Source organism: Marmota flaviventris, chromosome 14 (assembly GCF_047511675.1).
Source record: "Marmota flaviventris isolate mMarFla1 chromosome 14, mMarFla1.hap1, whole genome shotgun sequence".
In the NCBI taxonomy this organism is placed as follows: Eukaryota; Metazoa; Chordata; class Mammalia; order Rodentia; family Sciuridae; genus Marmota; species Marmota flaviventris.
This window is the reverse complement of record NC_092511.1, coordinates 19,805,866-19,833,365: the sequence shown is the minus strand read 5'-3', so window position 1 is coordinate 19,833,365 and position 27,500 is coordinate 19,805,866. Positions and strand designations below refer to the sequence as shown.

The 27,500-nt window shown below is 38.4% G+C and overlaps 1 protein-coding gene across 1 annotated transcript in view; it reads right to left on the bottom strand.

The window, feature by feature from the left end:
- Positions 1-10,263: 10,263 nt before the first annotated feature.
- The window catches only part of Hadhb (hydroxyacyl-CoA dehydrogenase trifunctional multienzyme complex subunit beta), a 39,602-nt gene continuing 22,365 nt past the window's right edge, over positions 10,264-27,500 (bottom strand). The window contains exons 6-16 of the mRNA XM_027933343.2: positions 27,311-27,410; positions 23,080-23,167; positions 21,665-21,852; positions 21,155-21,335; positions 20,228-20,349; positions 17,444-17,523; positions 17,267-17,314; positions 16,520-16,607; positions 15,835-15,909; positions 15,296-15,460; positions 10,264-10,825 (exon numbers count right to left, since the gene is read on the bottom strand). Of these exons, the coding sequence (XP_027789144.1) occupies positions 10,790-10,825; positions 15,296-15,460; positions 15,835-15,909; positions 16,520-16,607; positions 17,267-17,314; positions 17,444-17,523; positions 20,228-20,349; positions 21,155-21,335; positions 21,665-21,852; positions 23,080-23,167; positions 27,311-27,410 (1,171 nt within the window). The 3' untranslated portion in view covers positions 10,264-10,789. The remainder of the gene's footprint in view (positions 10,826-15,295; positions 15,461-15,834; positions 15,910-16,519; positions 16,608-17,266; positions 17,315-17,443; positions 17,524-20,227; positions 20,350-21,154; positions 21,336-21,664; positions 21,853-23,079; positions 23,168-27,310; positions 27,411-27,500) is intronic.

The following is a 27,500-nucleotide window of genomic DNA, read 5'->3' as shown; positions in this document are numbered from 1 at the left end:
TAGTTTCTTTGTAGAGCCTTTTGGGTCTGCTAGGTATAGAATCATATCATCTGCAAATAGTGATAATTTAAGTTCTTCTTTTCCTATTTTTATGCCTTTAATTTCTTTCGTCTGTCTAATTGCTCTGGCCAATGTTTCGAGAACTATGTTGAACAGAAGTGGAGAGAGAGGGCATCCCTGTCTTGTTCCAGATTTTAGAAGGAATGCCTTCAGTTTTTCTCCATTCAGAATGATGCTAGCCTGAGGCTTAGCATAGATTGCTTTTACAATATTGAGGTATGTTCCTGTTATCCCTAGTTTTTCTAGAGCTTTGAACATAAAGGGATGCTGTACTTTGTCGAATGCTTTTTCCGCATCTATTGAGATGATCATATGGTTCTTATTTTTAAGTCTATTGATGTGGTGAATAACATTTATTGATTTCCGTATATTGAACCAGCCTTGCATCCCAGGGATGAATCCTACTTGATCATGGTGTACAATTTTTTTGATATGTTTTTGTATCCTATTCGCCAGAATTTTATTGAGGATTTTTGCATCTAGGTTCATTAGAGATATTGGTCTGTAGTTTTCTTTCTTTGAAGTGTCTTTGTCTGGTTTAGGTATCAGGGTGATGTTGGCCTCATAGAATGAATTTGGAAGTTCTCCCTCCTTTTCTATTTCCTGAAGTAGCTTGAAAAGTATTGGTATTAGTTCTTCTTTAAAGGTTTTGTAAAATTCTGCTGTATACCCATCTGGACCTGGGCTTTTCTTAGTTGGTAGTCTTTTTATGGTTTCTTCTATTTCCTCAATTGATATTGGTCTGTTTAGGTTTTCTATATCCTCCTGACTCAATCTGGGCAGATCATATGACTTAAGAAATTTATCTATGCCTTCACTATCTTCTAATTTGTTGGAGTATAAGGATTCAAAATAGTTTTTGATTATCTTCTGTATTTCTGAAGTGTCTGTTGTGATATTGCCTTTTTCATCCCGTATGCTAGTAATTTGAGTTTTCTCTCTTCTTCTCTTCGCTAGCATGGCTAAGGGTCTGTCGATTTTGTTTATTTTTTCAAAGAACCAACTTTTAGTTTTGTCAATTTTTTCAATTGTTTGTTTCAATTTCATTAATTTCAGCTCTGATTTTAATTATTTCTTGCCTTCTACTTCTTTTGCTGTTGTTTTGCTCTTCTTTTTCTAGGATTTTGAGATGAAGTATGAGATCATTTATTTGTTGGTTTTTTCTTTTTTTAAGGAATGAACTCCAAGCAATGAATTTTCCTCTTAGAACTGCTTTCAATGTGTCCCATAGATTCTGATATGTTGTGTCTGTGTTTTCATTAATCTCTAAGAATTTTTTAATTTCCTCCTTGATGTCTTCTATAACCCACTGATCATTCAGTAACCTATTGTTCATTCTCCAAGTGATGTATGCTTTTTCCTTCCTTCTTTTATCGTTGATTTTCAGTTTCATTCCATTATGATCAGATAAGATGCATGGTATTAGCTCTACTCCTTTATATTGTCTAAGAGTTGCCCTGTGACATAATATATGATCTATTTTAGAGAAGGATCCATGTGCTGCTGAGAAAAAAGTGTAACTGCTTGATGTTGGGTGGTATACTCTATATATGTCAATTAGGTCTAGGTTATTAATAGTGTTATTGAGTTCTATAGTTTCCTTATTCAACTTTTGTTTGGAAGATCTGTCCAGTGGCGAGAGAGGTGTGTTGAAGTCTCCCATGATTATGGTATGGTGGTCTATTAGACTCTTGAACTTGAGAAGAGTTTGTTTGACGAACATAGCTGCACCATTGTTTGGGGCATAAATATTTATGATTGTTATGTCTTGTTGTTGTATGGTTCCCTTAAGCAGTATGTAGTGTCCCTCTTTATCTCTTTTGATTAACTTTGGCTTGAAATCTATTTTATTTGATATGAGTATGGACACTCCTGCTTGTTTCCGAAGTCCATATGAGTGATATGATTTTTCCCAACCTTTCACCTTCAGCCTATGTATGTCTTTTCCTATCAAATGCGTCTCCTGTAGGCAGCATATTGTTGGGTCTTGTTTTGTGATCCATTCTACTAGCCTGTGTCTCTTAATTGGTGAGTTTAAGCCATTAACATTTAGGGTTATTATTGAGATACGGGTTGTTCTTCCAGCCATATTTGTTTATTTCTGTTACTAAACATGGTTTGTTTTCCTCTTTGATTATTTCCCCCCCCCTTTACTGTCCTACCTCCCACTGTTGGTTTTCATTGTTATTTTCCATTTCCTCTTCCTGTAATGCTTTGGCGAGGATGTTTTGAAGAGATGGTTTTCTAGCTGCGAATTCTTTAAACTTTTGTTTATCGTGGAAGGTTTTAATTTCATCCTCCATCCTGAAGCTTAATTTCGCTGGATACACAATTCTTGGTTGGAACCCATTTTCTTTCAGTGTTTGAAATATGTTATTCCAGGATCTTCTAGCTTTCAGAGTCTGTGTTGAAAGATCAGCTGTTATCCTGATTGGCTTACCCCTAAATGTAATCTGCTTCCTTTCTCTTGTAGCTTTTAAAATTCTCTCCTTATTCTGTATGTTGGGCATCTTCATTATAATGTGTCTAGGTGTGGATCTCTTATGATTTTGCACATTCGGCGTCCTGTAGGCTTCTAGGATTTGGGATTCTGTCTCATTCTTCAAGTCTGGGAAGTTTTCTTGTATTATTTCATTGAATAGACTTCTCATTCCTTTGGTTTGGAGCTCTGTACCTTCCTGTATCCCAATGACTCTTAAGTTTGGTCTCTTAATGTTATCCCATATTTCTTGGATGTTCTGCTCATGGTTCCTTAACAGTCTTGCTGAGCTGTCTATGTTCTTTTCCAGTTGAAATACTTTGTCTTCATTGTCTGATGTTCTATCTTCTAAGTGTTCTACTTTGCTGGTAGTATTCTCCATTGAGTTTTTAAGTTGGTTTATTGCTTCCTGCATTTCTAGGATTTCTGTTTGTTTGTTTTTTATAACCTCTATCTCCCTGTATAGTTGATCCTTTGCTTCCTGGATTTGTTTGCGTAATTCGTTGTCGAAGTGATCTTTCATTGTCTGATTTTGCTGTTTAATGTCTTCCTTGATACTCCAGATCATTTGAAGCATGTATATCCTGAATTCTTTATCTGACATTCCATCTGCTGCAGCTGTTACCTCTTCTAAAGTTGCGTTGACCTGCATTGCTTGTGGTCCTTTCTTTCCTTGTCTTTTCATACTGCTTGCGTATCTTTCCTGCAGGTGCGGGCGGCGGCTCTGCTCTCTCCTTATTCCAATTGGGGTTTCGTGGCTACCACGCCGGCAGGTCACTGGGCCTGTTCTGGGAGCTGGCGGCGGCTCTGTTCTGCCCCTGCTCCGATTGGGGTGACGAGTGTACCACGCCGGCAGGCCACCGGGCCTGATCCGCCAGTCAGTTGCAGGTTTGCCTACCCTGCAGTCGCGGGAGGCGGCTCTACTCTGCCCCTACTCCAAATGGGGTGACGTGTCTGTCGTACCGGCAGGCCACTGGGCCTGTCCCGCTGGTCGGTCGCAGATCTGCCCACCTTTCGGGCACGGGTGGAGGCTCTGCTCTGCCCCTACTCCAATTGGGGTGTCGTGACTACCCCGCCTGCAGGACGCTGGGCCTGTTCCTGGCACGGGCAGCGACTCTGCTCTGCCACTACTCCAATTAGGGTGGTGTTTGTACCACGCCGGCAGGCTCCTGGGCCTGATCCGCTGGTCTGTTGTAGGTCTGCCTACCTTGGAGGCACGGGCGGCGGATCTGCCCTGCCCCTCCTACCACGCCTGCGGACCCCTGGGCCTGATCTGCAGGTTGATCACTGGTCTGCTCACCCTGCGGGCACGGGTGGCAGTTCCGCTCCGCCCCCACTCCAATTGGGGTCACGTGACCACCACACCGGCAGGGCCTGATCCGGGTGTGGCAGAAGGATCTGCTCTGCCCCTACTCCAGTTGGGGTGACGTGTGTACCACACTGGCAGGCCACTGGGCCTGACCCGCCAGGCTGTCACAGGTCTGTTTACCTTGCCAGCGCCAACGGCGGCTCTGCCCTGCCCCTCCTACCACGCCCATGTACCACTGGGTCGCGGGTCTGCCCACCTTGCGGGTGCAGGTGGCGGCTCCGCTCCGCCCCCTCTCCAATTGGGGTCACGCGGTCACCACGCTGGCGAGCCGTTGGGCCTGTTCTGGGTGCCGGCGGCGGCCCGGCTCCTCCCCTCTGGCTCGAGGACAAATTGAGGAGACTCGGGTGACTGTGCCTCACCCCCCCTACCAGGAGACCAACTGCTTATGTCACCGCTGGTATTGATGAAGTTCTCTCCTCCGCCGCTTTCTGCTGACATCAGATCTCTGCCATGTTGGTATCCTATGCGAATGGCAGCATTTCGTTCCCCTTGCCGGGCAACCAAAGCAACGGGTGAGTCCTGACCGGCCCTCAGCAGGACCCGGACTGAGAAGCAGTTTCCGCGGGCTCCTAGCCCCAGGCCAGGGAAGTTCCGGGAGCCGGAACTCGGCTGCTTAGTGCTTGGTGTATGCTCTGATAGGCGCAGGGTCCAAGAAGCAGCCTCCGCAGGCTCCGCAGCCCTGGGCCAGGGCGGTTCCGGGACGGTTCCGGGAGCCGGAACTCGGCCGCCCCGCGCTCGGTGTTCGCTCCGATAGGATCAGGTTCTAAGAAGCACCCAGGCGCTGAACCCTAGCAATCTGTCTGCAAGCCGCAGGCGAACTGCAGCCTGAAATTACCTGATCTATGGCTGAATGAGCTGCGGTCAGTCGAAAACAGGGGTGGTGACGTCAGTTTACCAACATGGTGGCTGCTGGCCTCCTCTGTGGTCAGACCGGTGTGGAGAACCGAGAACCTTCCCCCGTCTTGAACCCAGAATTCAGCCCTGAGTACGGTGCTTGCGCGGCTGGCAGAAACTGCAGCGCTGTAACCCTGCGTCCAAATTTTAGGTATTCCCGTACAACAGAGGAAAGCTAGATGTAAAACTTTGTTCTGCCTGCGCCTAGGCACACACCGGAGTCTGGGTACAGGATTGGCACACAAAGCCCAGTCACTCTAATTCTGCTCGGCGTGATCCAGGTCCTCAGGCCTCGGATCAGCGCACCAGTCCTCAGAAAGCACATCCAGGTTCCCTGGAGGGCTGGGGACAATTGCACGGGACCGGAGGTGTTGGGTTTGGGTTGGTCGCTGGTCCTTGCACTAATGAGTGGCCTCAACTCAGGCCTCAGTTTCTCCATCCGGCCCTCGCAGGTTGATGACTGCGAGCGCTCGAGGGTCCGCCAGGCCCTGCCCCAGAGGGTGGGGCTGGAAGTCATAATCATGCTTTTGAATAGAAGGTACTAACTTACTAGGGCCCTTATGATGTTGCAAGCCTCTTACTTGCTCCCTTTGGGAGGCTGGAGCTACCGAGACAGGCTGCTAGGCTTACAAGTATAAGCCACCATGCCTGGCTCCTCATTTTTAAAATTACAAAAGTATTTTTGGTTATAAATTCAAATACATTTGTTCCCTTTATTTATTTTTTAGTACTAGGGATTGAACCCAGGGGTGCTTTACCACTGAGCTACATCTCCACCCCTTTTTTATTTTTTGTTTTGAGATAGGGTCTCACTAAATTGCTTAGGACCTCTCTAAATTGCTGAAGTTGGCCTCGAACTTGCAATCCTCCTGCCTCAGCCTCCCAAGTCACGGGGATTACAGGTATGCACTACTGTGCCCAGCCACTTTTTCCCTTTAGAAGCAGCAGAGACCCCTTTCCTGAGTGTGCTTCTTTAGAAAGATGTGTTCTCATTTTTCCTTCCCAAAGTGATTGCACATACTCTGCTGGTAAAAATTTATGTTCAGAACTGGTAAATGAAATGACACTAAAAAACATAAAAAAACAAAAAAGACCATAAAAGAAGGGTCTAGAGACAAATTTAAGAAAACAAAACATTTAGCAGCAATTCAATTTCTAAGATGGCTTAAAGAGATTAAAGAGATTAGTGAACAAGAGAACAGGTAACTGTGCAAAGGCTGTGCATTCCAGAGGGTTTGCCTCTTCAAATAAGAGGCATTTGTAAAATAAATTAGGATAGACCCATATGCAGAAATGCTATGTGGTCACTAGAAATGATGTAGAGCTACATCTGCTGATATGGAAAAAATATTTAGGCTATATAGCTAAGTAAACAAAAGGGTTCCAGGGCAGCATTATACTATGCGATTACGATCCATATAAGCATGCATTGAAAAGGAGATATCAAAATATTAACAGTGGACCTCTCTACTTGATTTTTCATTTTCTTCCTACTCTCTATATTGTTTGAATTTTTTATAGTTAACATCTTTTATAGACTTAAGGTATAGAACATGTTTTAATATATATACACATAGTGAAATGACTGCTAAAGTTAAGCTAATTAACAGATCCATCATCTCATGTATTTACTTTTGTATGTGTGGTTATAGCACCTAAAATAGTAACAAATTTCCAGTATATAATACAGTATTATTAACTAGGGTTCTCATGCTGTAAATTGGATCTCTGGACTTACTCATCCTACAGAACGCAATTGGCATGTATTTATATACTAGAAAAAAAAAATTAAAAAAAAAAAAGTTCTCCTGAAACTTTACATATTTAAACACATAAACCTGACAAATAAAGGTAGAAACAAAATACTCCCTGGAATTTAGGTTTTTACAGGAGGCAGACAACATCAGGGATTCCTGAGGAAGTTCTGAATGCCCTTCTGGGGTTCTGTTTTGGGAATCAATTTTGTTTGATCATGGACAGTCCCTTAATTATGGAAAGGAAAAGGGTTCCTTAGCTGAGTCCTTTGCAGCTATGAACATTGCCAGTATGTCTAAATGTCCCTTCTCTTTCACATCAACATATTTCCTTGAAGACTAGTAGCCCTACTCACTACTCTTGCCTCCAACATCCTCCCAGTCAGTAATTCCTCTTCACTGAGAAAGCAGAGTATACCAGTTTAGAGACCAAATAAGCCAGTGGCAGAGTACCTCTGAGCCATCCATTAAAATCTGAGGAGGAGACTGGGACTCATGCCACTGCATTTCATTCTTCAAGAAATACCAGAATTTGAGAGGCCTTGCAAAAGTAAATAAGGAGAAAGGCTAGGAGGAGACAATAGACGGAGTAGAATTAGGATTCTTTTCTCTGGAAAGATGGATGCAAGGGCAGAAATTTTTTGTCTATTTTACTGGTTACTGTAGCCTCCATGTCTAGAGTAAGTGCCTAACACCTAGTAGGCATTCAATACATATTCATTGAATGAACTACATAGACCATAGGAAGAGCATGAATGTTACTCTGAATCAGAGACCATAGAGAAACAAACAGCGAGGAAGACAGAAGTGAGGCTTTTCTAGTTTGAATGAGAGAAGACAGGAAATAAGAGGTGCCACTCCCAAATAGCTACTTGGTGAAACAGATAATCTCATTAAAGTTTTACATGAAGAGAGAGAAAGTTGGCATCTTTAAGAATAACATTATGGGGCTGGGGATGTGGCTCAAGCAGTAGCGCACTCACCTGGCATGCGCAGGGTGCTGGGTTCAATCCTCAGCACCACATAAAAATAAAATAAAGATGTTGTGTCCACTGAAAACTAAAATAAATAAATAAATAAATAAATAAATATTTTGAAATTCTCTCTCTCAAAAAAAAAAAGAATAACATTAAGAGCCAGGTGTAGTGGTGCACACTTATAATCCTAGTGACTTGGGAGGCTGAGGCAGGAGGATCACACATCAAAGACAGTCTTAGGAACTTGGCAAAGCCCTAAGCAACTTAGTGAGACCCTATGCCAAAATAATAAATAAAAAGGGCTGGGAATGTGGCTCAGTGGTAGAGCATTTAGTCAGTATGTGCAAGGCCCCATGTATGATCCCTAGCACCGTAAAGGAAAAAAATGGGGGGACCCTAGGGATATAGCATAGGGTTAGAGTCCCATTGGGTTCAACCCCCAGAACCCTCTGCCCCATGATTAACATAAGCAACTTAAGATGTCTAAGAATGAACTTCAGCCAGCACGGTGGCACATGCCTGTGATCCCAGCAGTTTGGGAGGCTGAAGCAAGAGGATTGCAAGTTCAAGGCTATTCTCAGCAACTTAATAAGACCCTAAGCAACTCAGAGAGACCTTGTCTCAAATAAAAAAATAAAAAGGGCTAGGGATGTGGCTCAGTAGTTAAACACCCCAAGTTCAATCCCTGGTCCCCAAAAACAACAAAAAAAGAATTATTATGTAGATTGAAGCCACACCAAGCCACTTCTGCCAAGGATGATCATTAGAAGCAGTCAAGTTAATAAATTAATTGGGCAGAATGCCTTAAAATAATATATAAAATTGGATGAACCTACAAGACAACTTTTGCTAGAAATTTACCAGTACAGTAAAGCTGGCTGGGTGTTCTCATTAAATCCAGTTCCAATGCCCCCCAACCCACAAGCAACCTCAATTCTGAATTGTCTTCCTTTACTTTTTAAAAAAACTTTAAAATTGTGGAAATTTTTAAAATATTTTAAAGTTTATAGTTCAGTAAAATACATTCTCATTGTTCTTAAACCAATCCCTAGGACTATTTTCATTTTTCAAAACTAAAATTTTATATCCATGCAACAGCAACTCCCCACCCCTCAGTGACTGGCAACCACCATTGTACTTTCTGTCTCTATGAATCTACTTTAGAAACCTTATATAAGTGGAATTATACAGTAATTGTCTTTTTGTGACTGGCCTATTTCATAATGTACTTGAGGTTCATGCAAGATTACCATGAGTTTTAACCTATATAGTATTCCATTATGGCTATACGTCATATTTTGTTTATCCATTTATCTGTCCACAGACATTTGGATTGCTTCCACCTTTTGGCTCTTGTGAATAATGTGGCTGTGAATATAGGTATTCAATATTTTTCCAAGATTATGCTTTCTTTCCTTTTTTTGTTTTTTAATTGGGGATTGAACCTAGGGATACTTAACCACTGAGTCACATTCCCAGCCCCTTTTTAAAATTTTTTAAAAATTTGAGAGGGTCTCATTAAGTTACTTAGGGCCTCGATAAATTGCTGAGGCTGTCTTTGAACTTGAGATCTTCCTGCCTCAGCCTCATTGGGATTATAGGTGTGCACCATGATGCTCAGCACCAATTTATATTTTCATGAACTGTGTATAAAAGTTCCTACTTTTCCATCTCTTCACCAATTCTGTCTTGTTACATTTTTGCCAGTCTGGTGAGTATAAAAGTATATCTCATTATGACCTTGATTTTTTCTTTATTACTAATAAGCAACTTTTCATGTTTATTACTAATAATTCAACTTTTCATGTTATCATTTTCTAAAAGAAAAAATTTCTGCTACTATCTTCTGTCCATTTTTCTACTGCATTGTCTTTATTCTTGCTCTGTAGTAATTCTTTATATTCTGGATCCTTTGTAAGAAGCATCTACCTCTTTGCCCACTGTGGCTTGTCTCTCCACCACATTGCATTCTATGAAGAATAATAAAAGTTCATATTTCAAGCCAACCATTATGGCATATGCCTGTTACTTCAGCTACTCAGGAAGCTGAAGCAGAAGGACTATAAGTCCAAAGCCAGACTGAGACCCTGTTTTCAAAAAATAAAAATAAAAAGCAAAAAAAGGATTGGGATATAGCTCAATAGTAGAGCACTTGCCTAACATACATGATCCTCTGGGTTTGATCCCCAGTTCTGCAAAGTAAGTAAGTAAATAAACAAACAAAACAGGCCATGCTAATCTTCTGTGTAATGTTCCAGTTTAGTATACGTGCTACCAAAGTGAGCACTCAAATATCTTTTTAAGAGGTTAGCATAGGTTCTGTGCCTAATGTGCATGAACTACGGGCTGATTATGACCACCAGTAACTGTCACAGACCTAAGCAACATTTAAATGGTCACTAGTAGGCCTTTTGCTTCTTTTCAAAGCACTAGTCTATATGTTATTTAGTAAAGTGTGGATGTCAAAAATATGAAAGGGCTAATAGTAGTTGATCAAAATAAAAAACTTCTTTATACTTGATTTAAATTCTAGCAAACAGAAGCACCCGCAAACAATGAGATAAATTTACTCCTATCAAGCAATTGGGGAAGGTATTATTTTAAAGCAGAACACTCTTATTCCTTTATGGCTTACCGAAAGTTATAAATTACAAATGAGATATTAAAGGAAAAATCCACCTCTAAGCCAAGAAAACCACTTTCTCTCCTTAATAAAAATAAGGCAAAGAGTTCTCCAATACTTCTCTATTTTATTGAGGTTGATCAACATGGTATTTATATATCTCAACATTTACTTTCAAAGTTTTTCAGCGATATTTAGATAATGAACTATTTTCCATAATTAGTTAATTGAGGCACATTGGTTTGTATTTTAGAGAAAATACTTATCTTTAGGACACAGATAGGAAGAAGTATAATTTGCAAATGTTACACAGATGATTCCAAATCTCAGCTAACCTCTTTCACAAACTACAACCACTACTTTAGTCTTAATGACAACAGAGATTCAAAAACAACTGTTTAAATGTATTTGTGTGATATTGGGGTAACTCAGAAATCCCTGAAAGAGCAGTAAGCTATGATTATTGAAAAACGTCAGAACGTTGGCAAGGCTTAATAGCAAAGTACTTAACAGAAGGCCACAGATGTTTTCCTAAGAGGAACTAGGAACTACAGGTATCACTTAGTAATGCATTGAAATGGCATTGCCCAGTGCAAGTGCTGCACAGAAGTCAGGTCTCCTCCTCAGGATCCATCACTTTGGATAAGCTTCCACTATCATAGCATGGCCCTGTAAAGGAAAAAAGTTCCATTAGAACAATGAAAGGTCATGAATCCAGTCAGTATGGAGGCAGCAGATAACAGTGTTGTAAAAGTACAGGCTTGGAAGTTTGATCTTGGCTCTGCCATTTAGCCATTGTGAGATCTTGGGAAAGTTGGTAGTCACATGAACCTTGGTTTCCTCTATAAAATGGAGTTTATGCTGCCTGAAATTTTCAGAAAGTTTCTGTAAATATTAAATTAGCATACAGTAGCTGGGCATGATGGTACAGGCCTGTCATTTTAGTGATTCAGCAGGCTGAAGCAAGAGGATCACAAGTTTAAAATGAGCTTTGGACAACTTAGTGAGAGTCTAGCTCAAAAAAAAAAAAAAAAAAGACTAAGTATATAGGGTATAGCTCAGTGGTAAAGAGCCCCTGGGTTCAATTCCCAGTACAGCATACAAACAAGGTAGCATATAGTATACACGCATACACATATATTTATATGTTTGGATACGTAAGTGCACCAGAATCTAGTACAGTCTGGTTCCTAATAGATGTTCTATAAATGGTTGCTATATTTTGTTTGTGATACTAGGGATTGAACCCAGGGTCCTGTATATGCTAAGCAAGCATCCTACTACTGAGCTACACCCTAGCCCAAAGTTTACTATTAAGGTGAGAAATCAGAGGCTTTTCTAGTTGTATAGAAATAAACACAATACAGTGAGTGCTAAAAATGTAAATTTCTAGGGGCTAGGGTTGTGGCTCAGCAGCAGAGTGCTTGCCTAGCATGTGAGAGGCACTGGGTTTGATTCTCAGCACCACATAAAAATACAATTTTTAAAACAGTTAATTTCTAGATGAGAAAACTGAGGTTTTGAAAGATTAAGTGACTCATACAAATCACAAAGTTATTAAGTAGCAAGGTCAGGATTTGAAACCAGATCTAGATGATTCCAAAGCTTGGGTTCTTACCTCCACTAGTATACACAGATTAAAGAGATGGTCTGAAGGGCCACAAAAGGAAGAAGAAATGTCCCTTCTCTAGCACTACACAGAGCTATTTACTAGTATGCCTCTAGTTTAAATCCCATCTGATAATCACAGTCATTCTAACCTTTGGACTGCCAACAAACCAGTAAATGACCTAATGAATCTTTTGTCTTCTAGGTTCAATTCAATCCCCATATTTATCAAGAAACTATTATTTACTAGGCACCAAGTTGGACGCTGTGTGGGTTTAAACATTTGCTACAGTCTCCACTCTTATCTAGTACACACTGTAGATCAAAACAGGTACTTTGACAACACATAAGCAAATAAAAAAGAGCAGGATAAGAAAGTTTGACTGACTTGGGAATTGTCCTGGAAGGACTCAGTAATGTGGAACACGCTTCAGCTTTTTCGTTGTTGTTCTTTCAGTACTGAGGACTGAGCGCAGCAACACTTTACACTGATCTTCATCCCCAATGCTTTTTTAAAAAAAATTTATTTTGAGACAGAGTCTCCCTAAACAGCCCAAGTTGACCTTGAACTTGTGATCCTCCTGCCTCAGCCTCCTGAACTGCTGGGATTACAGTGTGCACAACTGCACCTGCCTTCTCCAGTTTTATTTAAAATACACTGCTTTCAAGCTCCAGCTTGACCAGTAGTTCTTACCTAAGAGAGGATCCACTTTCTCCAGAAACCAACTGCAATATTTGGAGATATTTCTGGTTTCAACTGTGTGTATGGAGCAAGGTAAGGGTGGAGAGGAGTTTAATGTTACCACTGCAAAGAGTTATCCCAGCCCAGTATGTTCATAGTGCCAAAGCTGAGAGGCTCTGCTCTAGATCCACCATGATGGATTCTTCCTCTAATCTCCTAATGATGCTGGTGTTACTGTTTGGCTCTTGATGAAACAGTATCAGTTTAACATATTATCTGTATCATCTCCTTGCTCCTCACTACATTACACACTTCTAAAAGACAGATTCTAGGGCTGGGGATGTGGCTCAAGCGGTAGCGCGCTCGCCTGGCATGCGTGCAGCCCGGGTTCGATCCTCAGCACCACATACAAACAAAGATGTTGTGTCCGCCAATAACTAAAAAATAAATATTAAAAAAAAAAAATTCTCTCTCTCTCTCTCCCCTCTCTGTTTAAAAAAAATAAAAAATAAAAAAAAAAAGACAGATTCTAGGGATAACTTTTTGTTCACATACAGAAGCATCTAGTATTATTTATATTCTACTTGCTAGATAAAGAACTGGGGAAGCCAGGTGTGGTGACTCAAGCCTATAATCCCTTGGGAGGCTGAGGCAAGAGAATCCCAAATTCAAGGCCAGCCTCAGCAATTTAGTGAGGACTTAAGCAACTTAGCAAGACCTTGTCTCAAAATAAAAAATAAAAAGGGTGAGGATGTAGCTCAGTGGCTAGTGCCCCTGGGTTTGATCCCTGGTGCAAAAAAAAAAGCACTGTAAACAGACAAATCAAAGAATGTGTCCTATGTGAATGACACACTTTGCACAGTGCTACATATAACTTGTCTCCCTTGTGGAAGCCTGGCACAGAGGGATAAATAAAAGGGAGAGCTCTAGTCCTAACTAACCAAGTGTTTCTGTAAATAAGTTGTACAGATTAAAAAAATTTCTGATCATGAAATCTAAAATGTTCTAACTTATCAATAACTGAACCTATTTCCTTATTTCTGAGGAAACATCATAAATAAAAAATGGTAAATATAAAATGTTTTATACTTTCAAATATGTTATGTATTTATCTGGATCAGTAACAGAAAGTTTCTGTAATCTGTAGGAAAACAATATGTTCACATCAGGACAAAACAAAAACAAAGTGAAAAAATATGACCATCAGTTTTCCTTTTGGATTTTATTCCCAGAGTTAAATGCTATAGCAGGTAAAAAGTTGGGTATATAATGAGAGCAAGGTAGGGAAAAAAAAAATCTGTCAGAATAACAATTTCCTAGTTGAATATCTTTCCAGAGGTAAATTAATTCCCTAATTAAGGTATAATTCAGTTGTTTAGAAAGACAGTTTCTGGTTGGCTGTCATCAGAAATATTGCTTTAAGAATATTTCAGGGCTGGGGATGTGGCTCAAGCGGTAGCACGCTCGCCTGGCATGCAAGCGGCCCGGGTTCGATCCTCAGCACCACATACAAACAAAGATGTTGTGTCTGCCGAAAACTAAAAAAAATAAATATTAAAAAAATTCTCTCTCTCTCTCTCTCTCTCCTCTTAAACAACAACAACAAAAAATTGTCCAAAAAAAAAAAAGAATATTTCAAACCAGGAGAGGAGGATCAAATACCCCTTGGAGGCATTTTATAGGTAAGTACTCATGCTGATTAGATAAATAAACAAAAATTTATTGTTAAATAAGAAAATACATCAAGGTATCTATATCAATGGTGCCTAGGGAGGGAATTATTAGTGATTCCAATTTTTTTCTATATACTTTTTGCATTTTCCATAGTTTTCAAAATGAGCATGTATTAATTTTATAAACAAAAAATGAAAACATTAGCAGGGCACATTGGTGCACACCTGTAATCCCAGTGGCTCAGGAAGCTGAGGCAGGAGGACTGCAAGTTCAAAGCCAGCCTCAGCAAAAAACGTGAGGACCTAAGCAACTCAGTGAGACCCTGTGTCTAAATAAAATACAAAATAGGGAAGCTGGGTTTGTAGCTCAGTGGTAGAGTGCTTGCCTAGCACCTGGTGAGGCACTGGGTTCAATCCTCAGCACCAAATAAAAATAAATAAATAAAATAAAGGTATTGTGTCCATTTACAACTAAAAAAAAAATAGGGCTGGGGATGTGGCTCTGTGGTCCAGTGACCCTGAGTTCAATCCCGAGTACTCACCCACACACAAAAAAGTAAACATTAACTTAGCGAAAACACAGCATATATTTAAACAGCATCTTTCTTCTAAAGTGTTATCAGAATTTTTGTTGTCACTTTCCCCATCATCACCCACCCAAGAAGGTTGTTTTATTTCTGGTTGGCTGTCATCAGAAATGTGGCTTTAAGAATCAAACTAGGAGGGGAGGATCAAATACCATAAAGATATAGGGGAGATCAGTAGAGTAGAAGAGGAGGGAGAGAGGAGGGATGGGAAAGGCAAGAAAACATTAAATGGATTTTAAAAAATCATGTCATATACATATATAAATACATCACAGGGAATTTCACCTTTACATGTAAGCAGAAAGAACCAAGCAAAAATAAAAAATAGATGAGTGAAAGGAAGATCAATAGAGAAAGGAGGGGGGGGGCAGAAATAAAGGAGAGGGACACAAAATGAAATTGAATTCCATGATTGTATGAATTTATCAAGATGAACTCACTGCTATATATATATTATATATATATATAAAATGCTCTAAACAAACAAAAAACACTTCAAACTAAACTAACCAAGCATTCTTGGGATGAGCTTATCTTGTTTCTAAGAAAATGACTTTCTGGAAACCCCTATGAAATTGCTGTGACATACCTGCCCTCCAGCTGCACAGGCAGCCACTAAGCCATATTGGCCTCCATCCTTCCGTAATCTGTTGGCAGCTGCCATGACCAACCGACAGCCAGTGGCTCCAAATGGGTGTCCCAGGGACAGTGATCCACCCCAGATATTAAACTTCTCCAAAGGAAGCAATCCAACCTGGCACCCACAAAAATAAAGACATAATAAAGGCAAGTTATGAATTAAGCCAGGAATTAATAGGGAAATAACTAATGCTAGATATAAAAAATTTTACTGCAAAAGAAAGTCTAGACCAGTATTAGAAGATGAGGATCAATGTGTTTTTATCTAATGTCTGAATGGGAAGAACAAAAGGCAACATAAAATTTTACTAAATTGCTAAAGAATTTTCAAAAACTATTTTTAAACTAAGAAATAAATACATATAATGAAGTACAAAATTCTTCATAAGAAGCTTTCTCCTTCATATACTTTAATAGCAGGTTACTAAATTCTAAATATTAATGTGCTTTGAAAATTCAAGCATTTTTTTTTTTTAATCAGAAACTTACCTTGGTTTTCCTACCCATGTAGTTTTGTGCAAACCAGTCAGAATCCATGGCTTTAAAATTGGCCAAAATCTGACCCTACAAGGGAAAATACAATGTAGAACACATATTTTAGATAGTTAAGTATTGTCCTAAGATTTAAATTGGCTGACTAGATTTCCTCATAAACACTTTTTTAAAAAATATTGGTTATTCTGAAATTTTAGACATAAAAAATTTGTATTTGTATGAGAATAAAAATAGTGCAATCACTTAAATATATGATTTATATATAGCATTTAATTAGGCAAATCTTTAAATAGGTTTTCAGTCAAAAATTTCTTAAAGAGGGCTGGGGCTGTGGCTCAGCAGTAGAGCACTTGCCTAGCACCTGTAAGGCCCTGGGTTCAATCCTCAGCACCACATATAAATAAATAGAATAATAAAAAAAAAATTTCTTAAAGAAACAGTTTAGCACTTCTTAAGGGCTTCTCCAAGATAGCATCAAAAGATATTTTAAATACCATACATGTGGCCCTTGATTAATTCCCCTGAAGCCCCTCCTGCAATATAGATTAGTATTTAAAATAGAAAGCCTCACCACTCTTATTTCACCCACATTATAAACCATGCCTTGCTCTCTCCCACAAACATGGACTACATTTTTAATGACTATAGTCCTTTCAGATATATCTTTCAAATGACTTACTGAGAAAGCTTCATGAAATTCAAAAACATCAATGTCAGTCATGGTTAATCCTGCCTTTTCTAGAACTTTGGGTGTTGCATATGTTGGTCTGCAAAGAAAAAAAAAAAAAGGTAGTATCTTAAAACTTTAATTAAGAATGCCTTCATATTTTCCAAACTGAGTTTTACACTAATTTGTTAATTTTACTATAAAATACTGATTAAGTATTGGGAATACAATAATGAACTGAATAGACATGCTCTGTTCTTGTTAAGTTTATACTGCAGAGCTGGGGAAACATAATAAACAAGTAAACAATGAAGGATAAGTTCAAGCTGATAATGTACACACTAGAAGAACAGAATTTAAAGGGAAAGAAATGGGAAAGGACCTGGTTAATCTCCAGGTCATAATGGAAGCCACTGAGGCTAGCAGCTTGTGAGGGAGGGGAAGACAATAAACATATCAGAAGGTTTTTATGAAAGGCTATTAAGAAGACTGTGTAGCAGTGCATATAGCAAAATAAAAAAAAATGCTTATGATATCTTATAAAAAATAGAAAGTGATATATATATGTTATACATGTATAATCATTTTAAGTAAAAAATATAGGAAACATGGGAATAATTTTTAAAAGGATTATTAAAAAAAAAGCCCATCACATGATCCAATTATGAATTTAGGACTTACCATACTTTAAAACCTGTGTAATAAATGGTATGATCAAATACTTTTGATTATAGTCTAGGAATATACACTACTACCTACCCCAGTAAAAGCTGATCTTTTGGATCCTGGGACACATACACAAAATCCCTAGGTAAAAAAAACAGAAGGGTTAGCTTCCTTTATTTTATTTTATTTTTTAATTAAATTAATTTCATTTGTTATTTTATTTTGTGAAATAAAGAAATCAAAGGTGATTTACTTGAATATATACTTTACCTTAAATATGCCTTTGGTTTATAACCCAAGGCCAGAGCTTTGTCCTCTGCCATAATCAGCATTGCGGAAGCGCCATCAGTCTGAAATGTTAATCAGAACAATAATGTCAATTAATTCTCTAGTCTGTCTGGAGGTCTTTCTGCAGCTATTTTTCTAGGTCCTGTTTCTGAGTATACTAACTCATTAAACTTAGTATATACAACAAACTTCATTGTATCAATCACTACATTATAATTCAAACACACGAACTGACCCATATTTTGAAGACAAAAGCAGAAGAGGCTATTCAAAAAGTATCATAATTTTCAAAATGGATAAAGAAAAGAGGTAAAATTAGAAATATTTATCCATAATAAATTTAAGCCAAAGTTTTCTGCTTTGGCACAGAAAATGAAGAATGTTATGAATTTTAGGATTTAAAATCTCTTATTTAACTTTTTCATTTTTTACATTTTCTGTGTTATTTCTCATCTGCTTTCTGCCTATGGCTTCTATATGATTTTATTCTACTTACATGCTCTATAACAAGCAAACCAATGGGAGAAGAATCAGGTGCAGATGAGAACATTAGAACTATGGCTTTCTCTCTTTGGAAATGTCCTATACTTTTTTGTTTGTTTGTTTGTTTGGTACCAGGGATTGAACTCAGAGGGGCTTAAACACTGAGCCACATCTCTAGCCATTTTTTATATTTAATTATAGACAGGTTCTTACTGAGTTGCTTAGGACCTTATTAAATTGCTGAGGCTGGCTTTGAACTTGAGATCCTCCTGACTCAGCCTCCTGAGCCATTGGGATTATAGGAGTGTCACTGCGCCCAACTTGTCCCATACATTTTTCTGGTACTGGGGGTTGAACCCAGGGACACTCACCACTGAGCCACATATTAGTCCTATTTTGTATTTTATTTAGAGACAAGGGTCTCACTGAGTTGCTTAGCATCTCGCTGTTCCTGAGGTTGGCTTTTAACTCAAGATTCTCCTGTCTCGCCTCCTGAGCCGCTGGGATTACAGGGATTCACCACTGCACCCAGCTGTTCTATACTTTTTTATTCCAAATTACCATTGAGGGAGGGGGAACAAAGAGGTACGACTGGATGGTGTGTGGGGAGTATTTTACCATTACTTAAAAAAAGAAATTCTCACATTCTATCATATTTTTTATAACTCAGTAACCCTGAAGAGAGTATGCAGCCACCAAAAGGGTGGCCACAAAGTCTGTAAACACAGGTTTCCACTATACATAATAAATGGCTTATGGACATCACCTTAATAATATGTTCAGTGTGCCACTGTGCAACACTGCAATGAATGTAGTGCACTAATCATGAAACCATGATGTGTTGCATCCGATGAATGTCTCAGATTTTCACTGAATAAACCTGGACCTTTGATATACCACAGAAGAAATCAAGGGCATTCAGATCCCGTGAATATAATCCATGCCACATGGTTATATGATAATCTGATTTAGTTTTGGAAACAATCATTTCACCAGTCCTTTACCATTTAGGCTTAACAGTGGAGATGTATATTGTTGAAACTATTCCAGGTACCCTGCCTGCAGTCCATCAATAGCAGGCATTAAGTAGTCACCATGGGCAAGTATGACAAACATCTGCCTATTTCCAGACACTATGACCAGGTGGCATTTTTTTTTCATAGTTTTTTTTTTTTAAGTTGTCTATGGACCTGTATTTTATCTATTTATAAATGGTGCTGAGAATCGAACCCAGTACCTCACACATGCTAGGCAAGTGCTCTGCCACTGAGCCACAACCCCAGACCTAGAACATTATTTTCTAATTATCAAAGCTAAAGGAAGTATCAGAGGTATCCCATTATTCTTTGTATTTTTCCTCATATTCCAGTTCATATTCTATGCTCCAAATAAGCTTTTTCCAAAGAGGTCCTTGGTGTCATAGCTCCTTGATTTTTCATTTGCTGTTCCCTTTGCCTGGAATGACTTTTTTTTTTTTTTGGTACCAGGAATTGAACCCAAGGGGTGCTTAACCACCCCAGCAGAGCCACATCCCCAGCCCTTTATTTTATTTTAAATATTTATTTTTTAGTTGTAGTTGGAAACAATATAATTATTTATTTTTATGTGATGCAAAGGATCGAACCCAGGGCCTTGTACGTGCTAGGCGAATGCTTTATCACTGAGCCACAACCCCAGCCCCATATTTTTTTTTTTTAATTTTGAGACAGGGTCTTGCTAAGTTGCTGAGGCAACTTAGGAAGGCTGGTCTCAAACTTGCAATCCTCCTGCCTCGGCCTCCCAAATTGCTGGGATTACAGGTGTGTGCCACCACTCAGCCTGGAATAACTTTTTTATACTTCCTGAATTGAATTTTACTCTTTCTTCAAAATTCTCCATTCCAGTGATATCTCTGAGGAGCCTCCCTGACTACCCCACACCCCCAGTTCCCTGAGCCCTATCTATTTATTTTCTCCAATAGCCTATCCTTACAGCTATTGCAGCACGTTCTCACTGTATCACACCTGTCTGTTCTTTTCCTCTCTAGGGCACAGCAGAGGCAATAATATTTTTAGCCAGCTAAGTACATGAAGAGAACAGCTTTTGAATCAGAATGGTGATTGGATTAAATGACTTTTAAAGTCTAAATGCTATTATTTTACTTTTCTAAGGCATTCTATTTTAACATTATCTTTACAATAGATAACTGAATTTTAAGCCTCTATTCATAATATACAAAAATAAATTTACTTCAGAGTACAGAAATAAATGTTATTACTAAATACAAACAGCATTGACAATTACCAGGAAAGAAGAATTTGCAGCTGTCACTGTGCCATAGGGCTTGATGAATGCAGGTTTCAGTTTGGCCAACTGCTCCAGTGAGGAAGGGCGGATGCCATTGTCTTTGGTAACTGTATCTTTTCCTATAAAAACAGGAACTTTGTAACTTTAAGGAACTACAAACATTATAGATCTTTAGAGAAATGTGCTTTAAAAATTACAAAAATGAATGAAATGTAAATTGTACCTATTCCAAAGACAAAAAGCTTTCTTTTTCTAGGTCCTAGGGCTCAATCCAGGATTAATGCATGCTATGGACAAGCACTCTACCACTGAATTAAATCCCAAACCCAAAAGAAAACCTTTTATAGTTATCAAAATATGATCAAATTTTTAAATAAACTGTTAAAGACATTTGGAAAGTCATATAAATGAACTAATTCAATTTTTAAAAACCCTGTTTTTTTAAGATGCTCATTCACATTTGGCTATTTTATATAGAAGAGACATGAATCAAGAATTTTAAAAATAAGAATATACTTAAGAACTAAAAGATATCAGGAAAATATAAAAGGAAAATCTTATAAAAATGTAAAAAAAATTTACTTGTGTTATGATACAAATCAAAACTTGAGTCAGTGTTTAAAGAGTATTTTGGAAACAGAATCAATAAACCTACTGAAAAGTCATTTAAGAGTCTTTTTTTTTTTTTTTTTTAGAGAGAGAGAGAGAGAGAGAATTTTAATATTTATTTTTTAGTTTTCAGCGGACACAACATCTTTGTTTGTATGTGGTGCTGAGGATCGAACCCGGGCCGCACGCACGCCAGGCGAGCGCGCTACCGCTTGAGCCACATCCCCAGCCCCTCATTTAAGAGTCTTTGAGTATTCGGAGCAACTGGAGCAATATAGAACTTGCTAGTAAGTATCATGAAGTATTTGATTTTACCTGGTACTTTGAAGGGAACAACATCAGACAAGAGTCCTTCATCCTGTGCCTTCTTGGCAAGACTGTGAGAGCGCAGGGCATATTCATCTTGTTCCAGTCGAGAAACAGCAAAGGCGGCAGCCAGTCGGTCTGCAGAATGGCCCATGGTCTCACTGGTCGAGAATTCAGCCACTGCAGGCAGCTAGGAAGGGAGGTACATTATTTAGAAGTGTCACATGACACCTAGGATTATTTAATGTTATTTGGAAAAGTGAAAATCTATTTGTTGATCATCTATCAAGACCAAGACAAGGGAAGCTCTTTGTGAGCAAGGCATTACAAAGAGGGTTACAAATTCAAATTTTCTAACCAATATATATTTTTTTCCATCTTGACCAAATAATTACCTTTCTGTAATGAAGAGCATCTTAGAACACGCCTGAGCTCACGTGTCTTATCTAATTCTAAATCTCTACGGCAGGATGCTCTGGAAACTCAAGTCTCTATTTATATAAGGTTCACAAGTCTTACCTCAGGTGATAGGAAATTCAATCTGAATTTAGAGAGCAAAGACAGTCGCTGGCCCAGTGTCTTGGCCTTATTAAGATCAAGCATCATTTTCCTCATTTTCCTTGAATGACGAATAGGGACGTCGGACATTAACTCAACACCACCAGCCACGACCACATCAGACTGTCCGGAAGCAATCAGGCCAACAGCTAAAGGGCACAGGTTATATATAAATGAACATCTTTTGCAGAAACATAACACACCAATGAAATTTAAGCATCTTAGATAATTAAAAAACCATGTAACAGTTATCCACTTTGAACATCTGTAATTAAAATTTTCATCTTTTCAGAGGAATTAAAATTAATTTCTTAAACAACTAAAAACACATTCAACAACTACAAAAAAGTACATTTCATTCAAACCATATGGACATCAACTTCTGGATATAACCACTGGATCAACTCTGTTGCAAACCATATTCTAAACCAGAGGATCTTGCAGTCCACCACCCCATTTTTTGGAAACAGGATCTCATTAGTTGCCAAGGCTGGCTTCAAGCTCACCATTCTTTTGCTTCTGCCTCCCAAGTAAGGTACTAGGACCACAGGCCTGTGCCACCAAATCGTGCTTTATCTTGTATATTTTACATGCTCTCAGCTTTAGTTTGGGGGGAATAAAAAAATCTTCCCCCTGTAGAAAATGTTAATTTTTATTATAAGCCACAGAAATTTTGGCTTTGAGATATAAGGCAGACCATCTTCCTCTTTACAACCACTGGCAAGTCATTCTAACCAGGTGTTGGTCAACCTGCTGCTAGAGTGGAGAATACCCCCAATCACTGCCTCTGGCATCATTCCCTGTGACCTATGAGCTGGGCTGCCCAACCTGGCCTTGATGTTACTAAAACAGCACATGAGTACTAAGCTTTTCAGGTTTCCTGCCTTTTCATATTAAGGGTCCTTCCACAAAATGTCCCATAAATTGTTAAAAGTTTGTTAGAAGTCACAATGATTTATGAAATGCCAATGATGATGGGAAAAAGTGAAGGATAGGATCGTGCCAAAGCAAGGATTTACAATTATGCAATTATCATGGTGGTGGTGGGAAGGGTCACATCAGAATCACCTAAGTTTAAAACCTAGGAGGTTATAAGTTCTTCATGCCTCTGGTTCTGAAGCACTCTCCTAAAGACATGCTCCTCAAGTGGACAATCCCTGCTACAACCAGCCACTTTAGTGGTGGAAGAGCAACATCAACAGCTATTTGCCTCAGATGTAGAGAACAAGAAAAAGATTGACAACTACTGTCAAAACCCCCAAATTTTTAATGTGATCTTATTTTTAAAATGAAGAGATATGTGCTAATCATTTATTTCTTTTGAAATTACTATTTTTTTAAAATTCTATAACAGACAAAAGAAAAAATTAACATACCTGTGGTCATGGCTTGGTTTGAAGAGATGCAAGCCATGGTGACAGTGTGAGCAGGAGTCTTGTCAGAAAAGCCAGCTCCAAGGGCAGCCTTCAGGAAACAGTGAATGAAGTGATCATTTACAAAGGAAATAAATCATGTAAATGACATTATGAGCACTACTAGTCTGCACCGTGAGTTAGGAAAGGATTCCATTTTTAATATTCTAAAGAGCAATGTTTAGAATAAAATTAAGCCCATCACAGAAATCATTTACCAATTTTTCATCTTGTTATTAATTGGCAAGAACTGCAAATTCCTGGTAGCCAGTTTCTAGTGGCTATAACACTCTTATGTCCCACCTAATATTTAGCAATGCTTTGCTCAAAATCATCAAGGATTCAATTTGATTTCAACTATGGACCTCTTATGATCTGTGTCCCAGCAGTTATAAAGTTTAGAAGCAAAGCAAAAGTCAACAAACTTGAAAATGTTTCTTTTTTTTAATACCTTTATTTTATTTATTAATTTAATTTTTTTATGTGGCGCTAAGGATTGAACACAGTGCCTCGCTGCTGAGCCACAACACCAGCCCATGAAAATGTTTCTTAAGGAACTGACCATTCATAACAGAATTCCCACTCAGGCCTACTTTAATACTCATCTCTCTTCTAACTGCCACTTAGTCTCTCTCAAGCAGGACACTGCTGACCTAAGGCAAAGCAGAACTTGCCAAATATAAAGAAGTTCAATTCCATGAAAGAAACCTTAGAAAACTGCCTCAATTACAAGTGAGTCCCTGACAAATAATGGTCACAACAGTTTACAACTGGAAGAGAGGTTGGCCAGGACAATGATGCAAGAGAGTGATTTGTGGTTTGAGGGGCTTTGAGGAAAACTGACATCCTCCATTAATTGGGCATAATGGCCTCTATTTTGGTGGCACAAAAAGTCAAACATGAAAGGAAGATATTTATAATTTTATTATATTATTTATTGGAGAAATTATGCTGCTAACAAAAAAAAAACAATGTCTAATTCCATTTTTGCTCAGTGAATTAATTATTGTAATTTTTCTAATAGTAAAGCTTCACTTTAAAAATTAAGTTCTAGGGGTAGATCAGTGGTAGAGGACCTGCTCAGCATGTGAAGCCTCAGTACTGCAAAATAAAACAAAAAAAAATGAAAGCTTCCAATTCCCCCAACTCTTTACTATGAAATTCTGAATCTCATTTCAAGGAATTCACTTTTGGAGACTGAAAGTGCAGCTCAGTGATAAAGGTAGCATGTGTTCAATCCCCAAAAGTGCAACAAAACAAAACAAACAAAATTGACTATACTTTGCAGGACCAACAGTAAATTCTTGAGATAAACAAAGAATTCATTTTTTAGAGGTCCTTTTCCGAAACTAGTAAGGACTGGAGATGTAATCAGAAGTAGAGTGTTTGCCTGGCAAATGTGTATTCCTGGGTTTGATCTCCACATCACAAAAAATTTTAAAAATAAATAAATTTTTAAAAAGCCCAACTGAGGGGCTGGGGTTGTGGCTCAGTGGTAGCACGCTCACCTAGCATGCACAAGGCACTGGGTCCGATCCTCAGCACCACATAAATGTAAAATAAAGATATTGTGTCCACTTAAAACTAAAAACTAAAAAAAAAAAGCCCAACTAAAACTAATTATTCTAAGAATACAAACTCTCCTATACTTTGGTAAAATAAATGTTTCCAAAGTTTGGTTAAAGAGATTCTATGTATCTTTTTTTTTCTATATTTATTTTTTAGTTTTCTGCGGACACAACATCCTTGTTTGTATGTGGTGCTGAGGATCGAACCCGGGCCGCATGCATGCCAGGCGAGTGTGCTACCGCTTGAGCCACATCCCCAGCCCCTCTATGTATCTTAACTGATGTTTACCTTTATAATTACACTATTTCTATACACTTTACCATCATCTATAGAAACAGAAATGTGTACGCTGGCATACATGTAACATGGCCTTATTCCAGTCTTTCCAGGTAGGCCTGTCACTTAGTGTCCCATCAACTTTGTTAAAAACGACTGCCTGGCAACTGCATATCAACCTCTCAGCATAAACCAATCCAAAAGGAAGACAGAAACAAGTGTTCGGGGAGCAAGGGAGAAGAGTTCCTCAGTGGGGCAAGTGTAAGGGGCATTCAGGTTCTAATGGCCTGATTCTCATAAGGGCCTTCCAGCATGTGTTGCCCTTGGCCTCAGCTGACTCAGACTGAAGGAGCTTTAAATAGAAGTGGTAGCTGGTGACCCTTGTCCACATGCTTCTATTTAAAGTTTGAATAGTTTTCAAGGTGATAAGGAGAAAGACGGAAGATACCACTTAGTTTAATTGGAAGCAGGAAAATATGAGGAGATCTTTCAGCAAACTCAGGTTCATGAGAAGCCTTTTAGGATTTCAAATTAACTATTTTTTTTTTTTTTAATTTTAATGTTTATTTTTTAGTTTTCGGCGGACACACATCTTTGTTTGTATGTGGTGCTGAGGATCGAACCCGGGCCGCACGCATGCCAGGCGAGCACGCTACCACTTGAGCCACATCCCCAGCCCTCAAATTAACTATTAATATAGACACAGGTTCTAAAAAAATTCTTTAGCTAGAAATTATATTTTTATAGGTTATAATTTCAACTTTAAAGTTACATACTTATAAATATTCCATCAACCTCTCCCTGCAGCCACTACAAAAATTACCTGGAGAACAACATGACCAGTATTAAGGGCAAGAGGGGAAACTACCTCATGTCAATCAATATCTGAGATTTGCATATGAGTTTAAAACTTGCAGGAAAAAAATTCAAAGAAAAATCATGGACTTAGTTTTAGGAAACAACATAAATACAGAGAAAACTGAAACAAATTTAACATTTATTTTTAAGTACTCTTATAAAAAGTCACTTTATTTTCAGAATATAAGAGTTGAAAATGTATTATGAACAGTTTAATGGCTTTATATACTCATGAAACCGTCTCATTTGATACATTCAGAAACATTAAGGTATAGAGAAAACCAAACAATTTAAAATAGAGAAACATAAACTTCTTTCTGTTCCTCAACAACATTTAGTTGATTTCTAAGGGCTTGAGTGGTGGTGACAGGCCTTCAGCAGTTTTAATGTTTACTGAAGGGTAAAGCAGAACAAACACTTTGAGTCCTGCTCAGCTGCCCTTTTCTCTTGTCGGACAGCAATGAAACTTATTACCTTACAACTTCACTATTCACAAACACAAGCACAGACCAGAAATGAGCACTGAAATGTGCAATGAGGCCAACATTAACCAAATAATCATTTTCAAATTAAAACGAAGCCCAGAAGATGTGGTTTGGTGTTCACTGTGAAATGCCTGTGGGACACATCACAGACATTCCAAGGTCTAACATTATCTCATTGCCCAATGAACTGTACATGGAGCTACGCCAACTAGGGTAAAAGTAAACCTCTGTGAAACAGTCATAAAAAAAAAAAACACCACCTATGTCTCACTAACTCAATGCCTGTGTCTCACTAACTTAATTGGAACAAGTTTTGGGGAGCAAGGGAGAAGAGTTCCTCAATTGGAACTTTCTTCTGCTAATTACAAAAACTAAGTTATTAAATTAATTCTTTGTAAAATGTTGAACTTTTAAATTATTTATAACCATGATATCTAACATTATAAAACGTAACACCAGCCTCACATTGTCAAAATCTCTATTTTCCTAACACAAGATGAGAGACAATTTAACATTTCTTGAATCCACTCAAATAATTTATTTATAATAAAGAATGAATATACTAACAGTGCACATCTTTTGAGTTATAGTATAATTATCTTTTGTAATATTTTTTGGTTGTAGATGGACACAATATCTTTATTTTTATTTATTTATTTTTATGTGGTGCTGAGGATCAAACCCAGGGCCTCACATGTGGCAAGGCAAGCGCTCTACTACTGAGCCCCAGTCCTAGCCCTATAGTATAATTATCTTAAATATTAAATAAAATTTATTATTTAAGCTGTAAAATCACATTTGAAGACAAATGTAAGTTTACTTAGTATATTTCAAAGACTTTCAAAAAGTAAATTCTATGAACTTTTAATTCAAATTGAATATGCCATTTTTTATAGGACTGGGCATTGAACTGAGGGCCTCACCCATACTAAGCATTTGCTTTTACACTGAGCCTTATCCCAGCCCCTATCGATCGCTTTAAACAATATAAAGTTTGTTTTCCTCACCTCTCTAGCCACATTGCTTGTTTTCACCTCCTGAATAACTGTGCCAAAGATGATATAATCAACAACTTCTTTTGGGACATTGGTCCGTTGCAATAAACCCCTGAAAGAAGAAATCCAAAGTAAATAAACACTTTATGCATTAAGGTAATGTCAGAATCATCACTTGAAACACTGACTAAGCCAAGAGTGG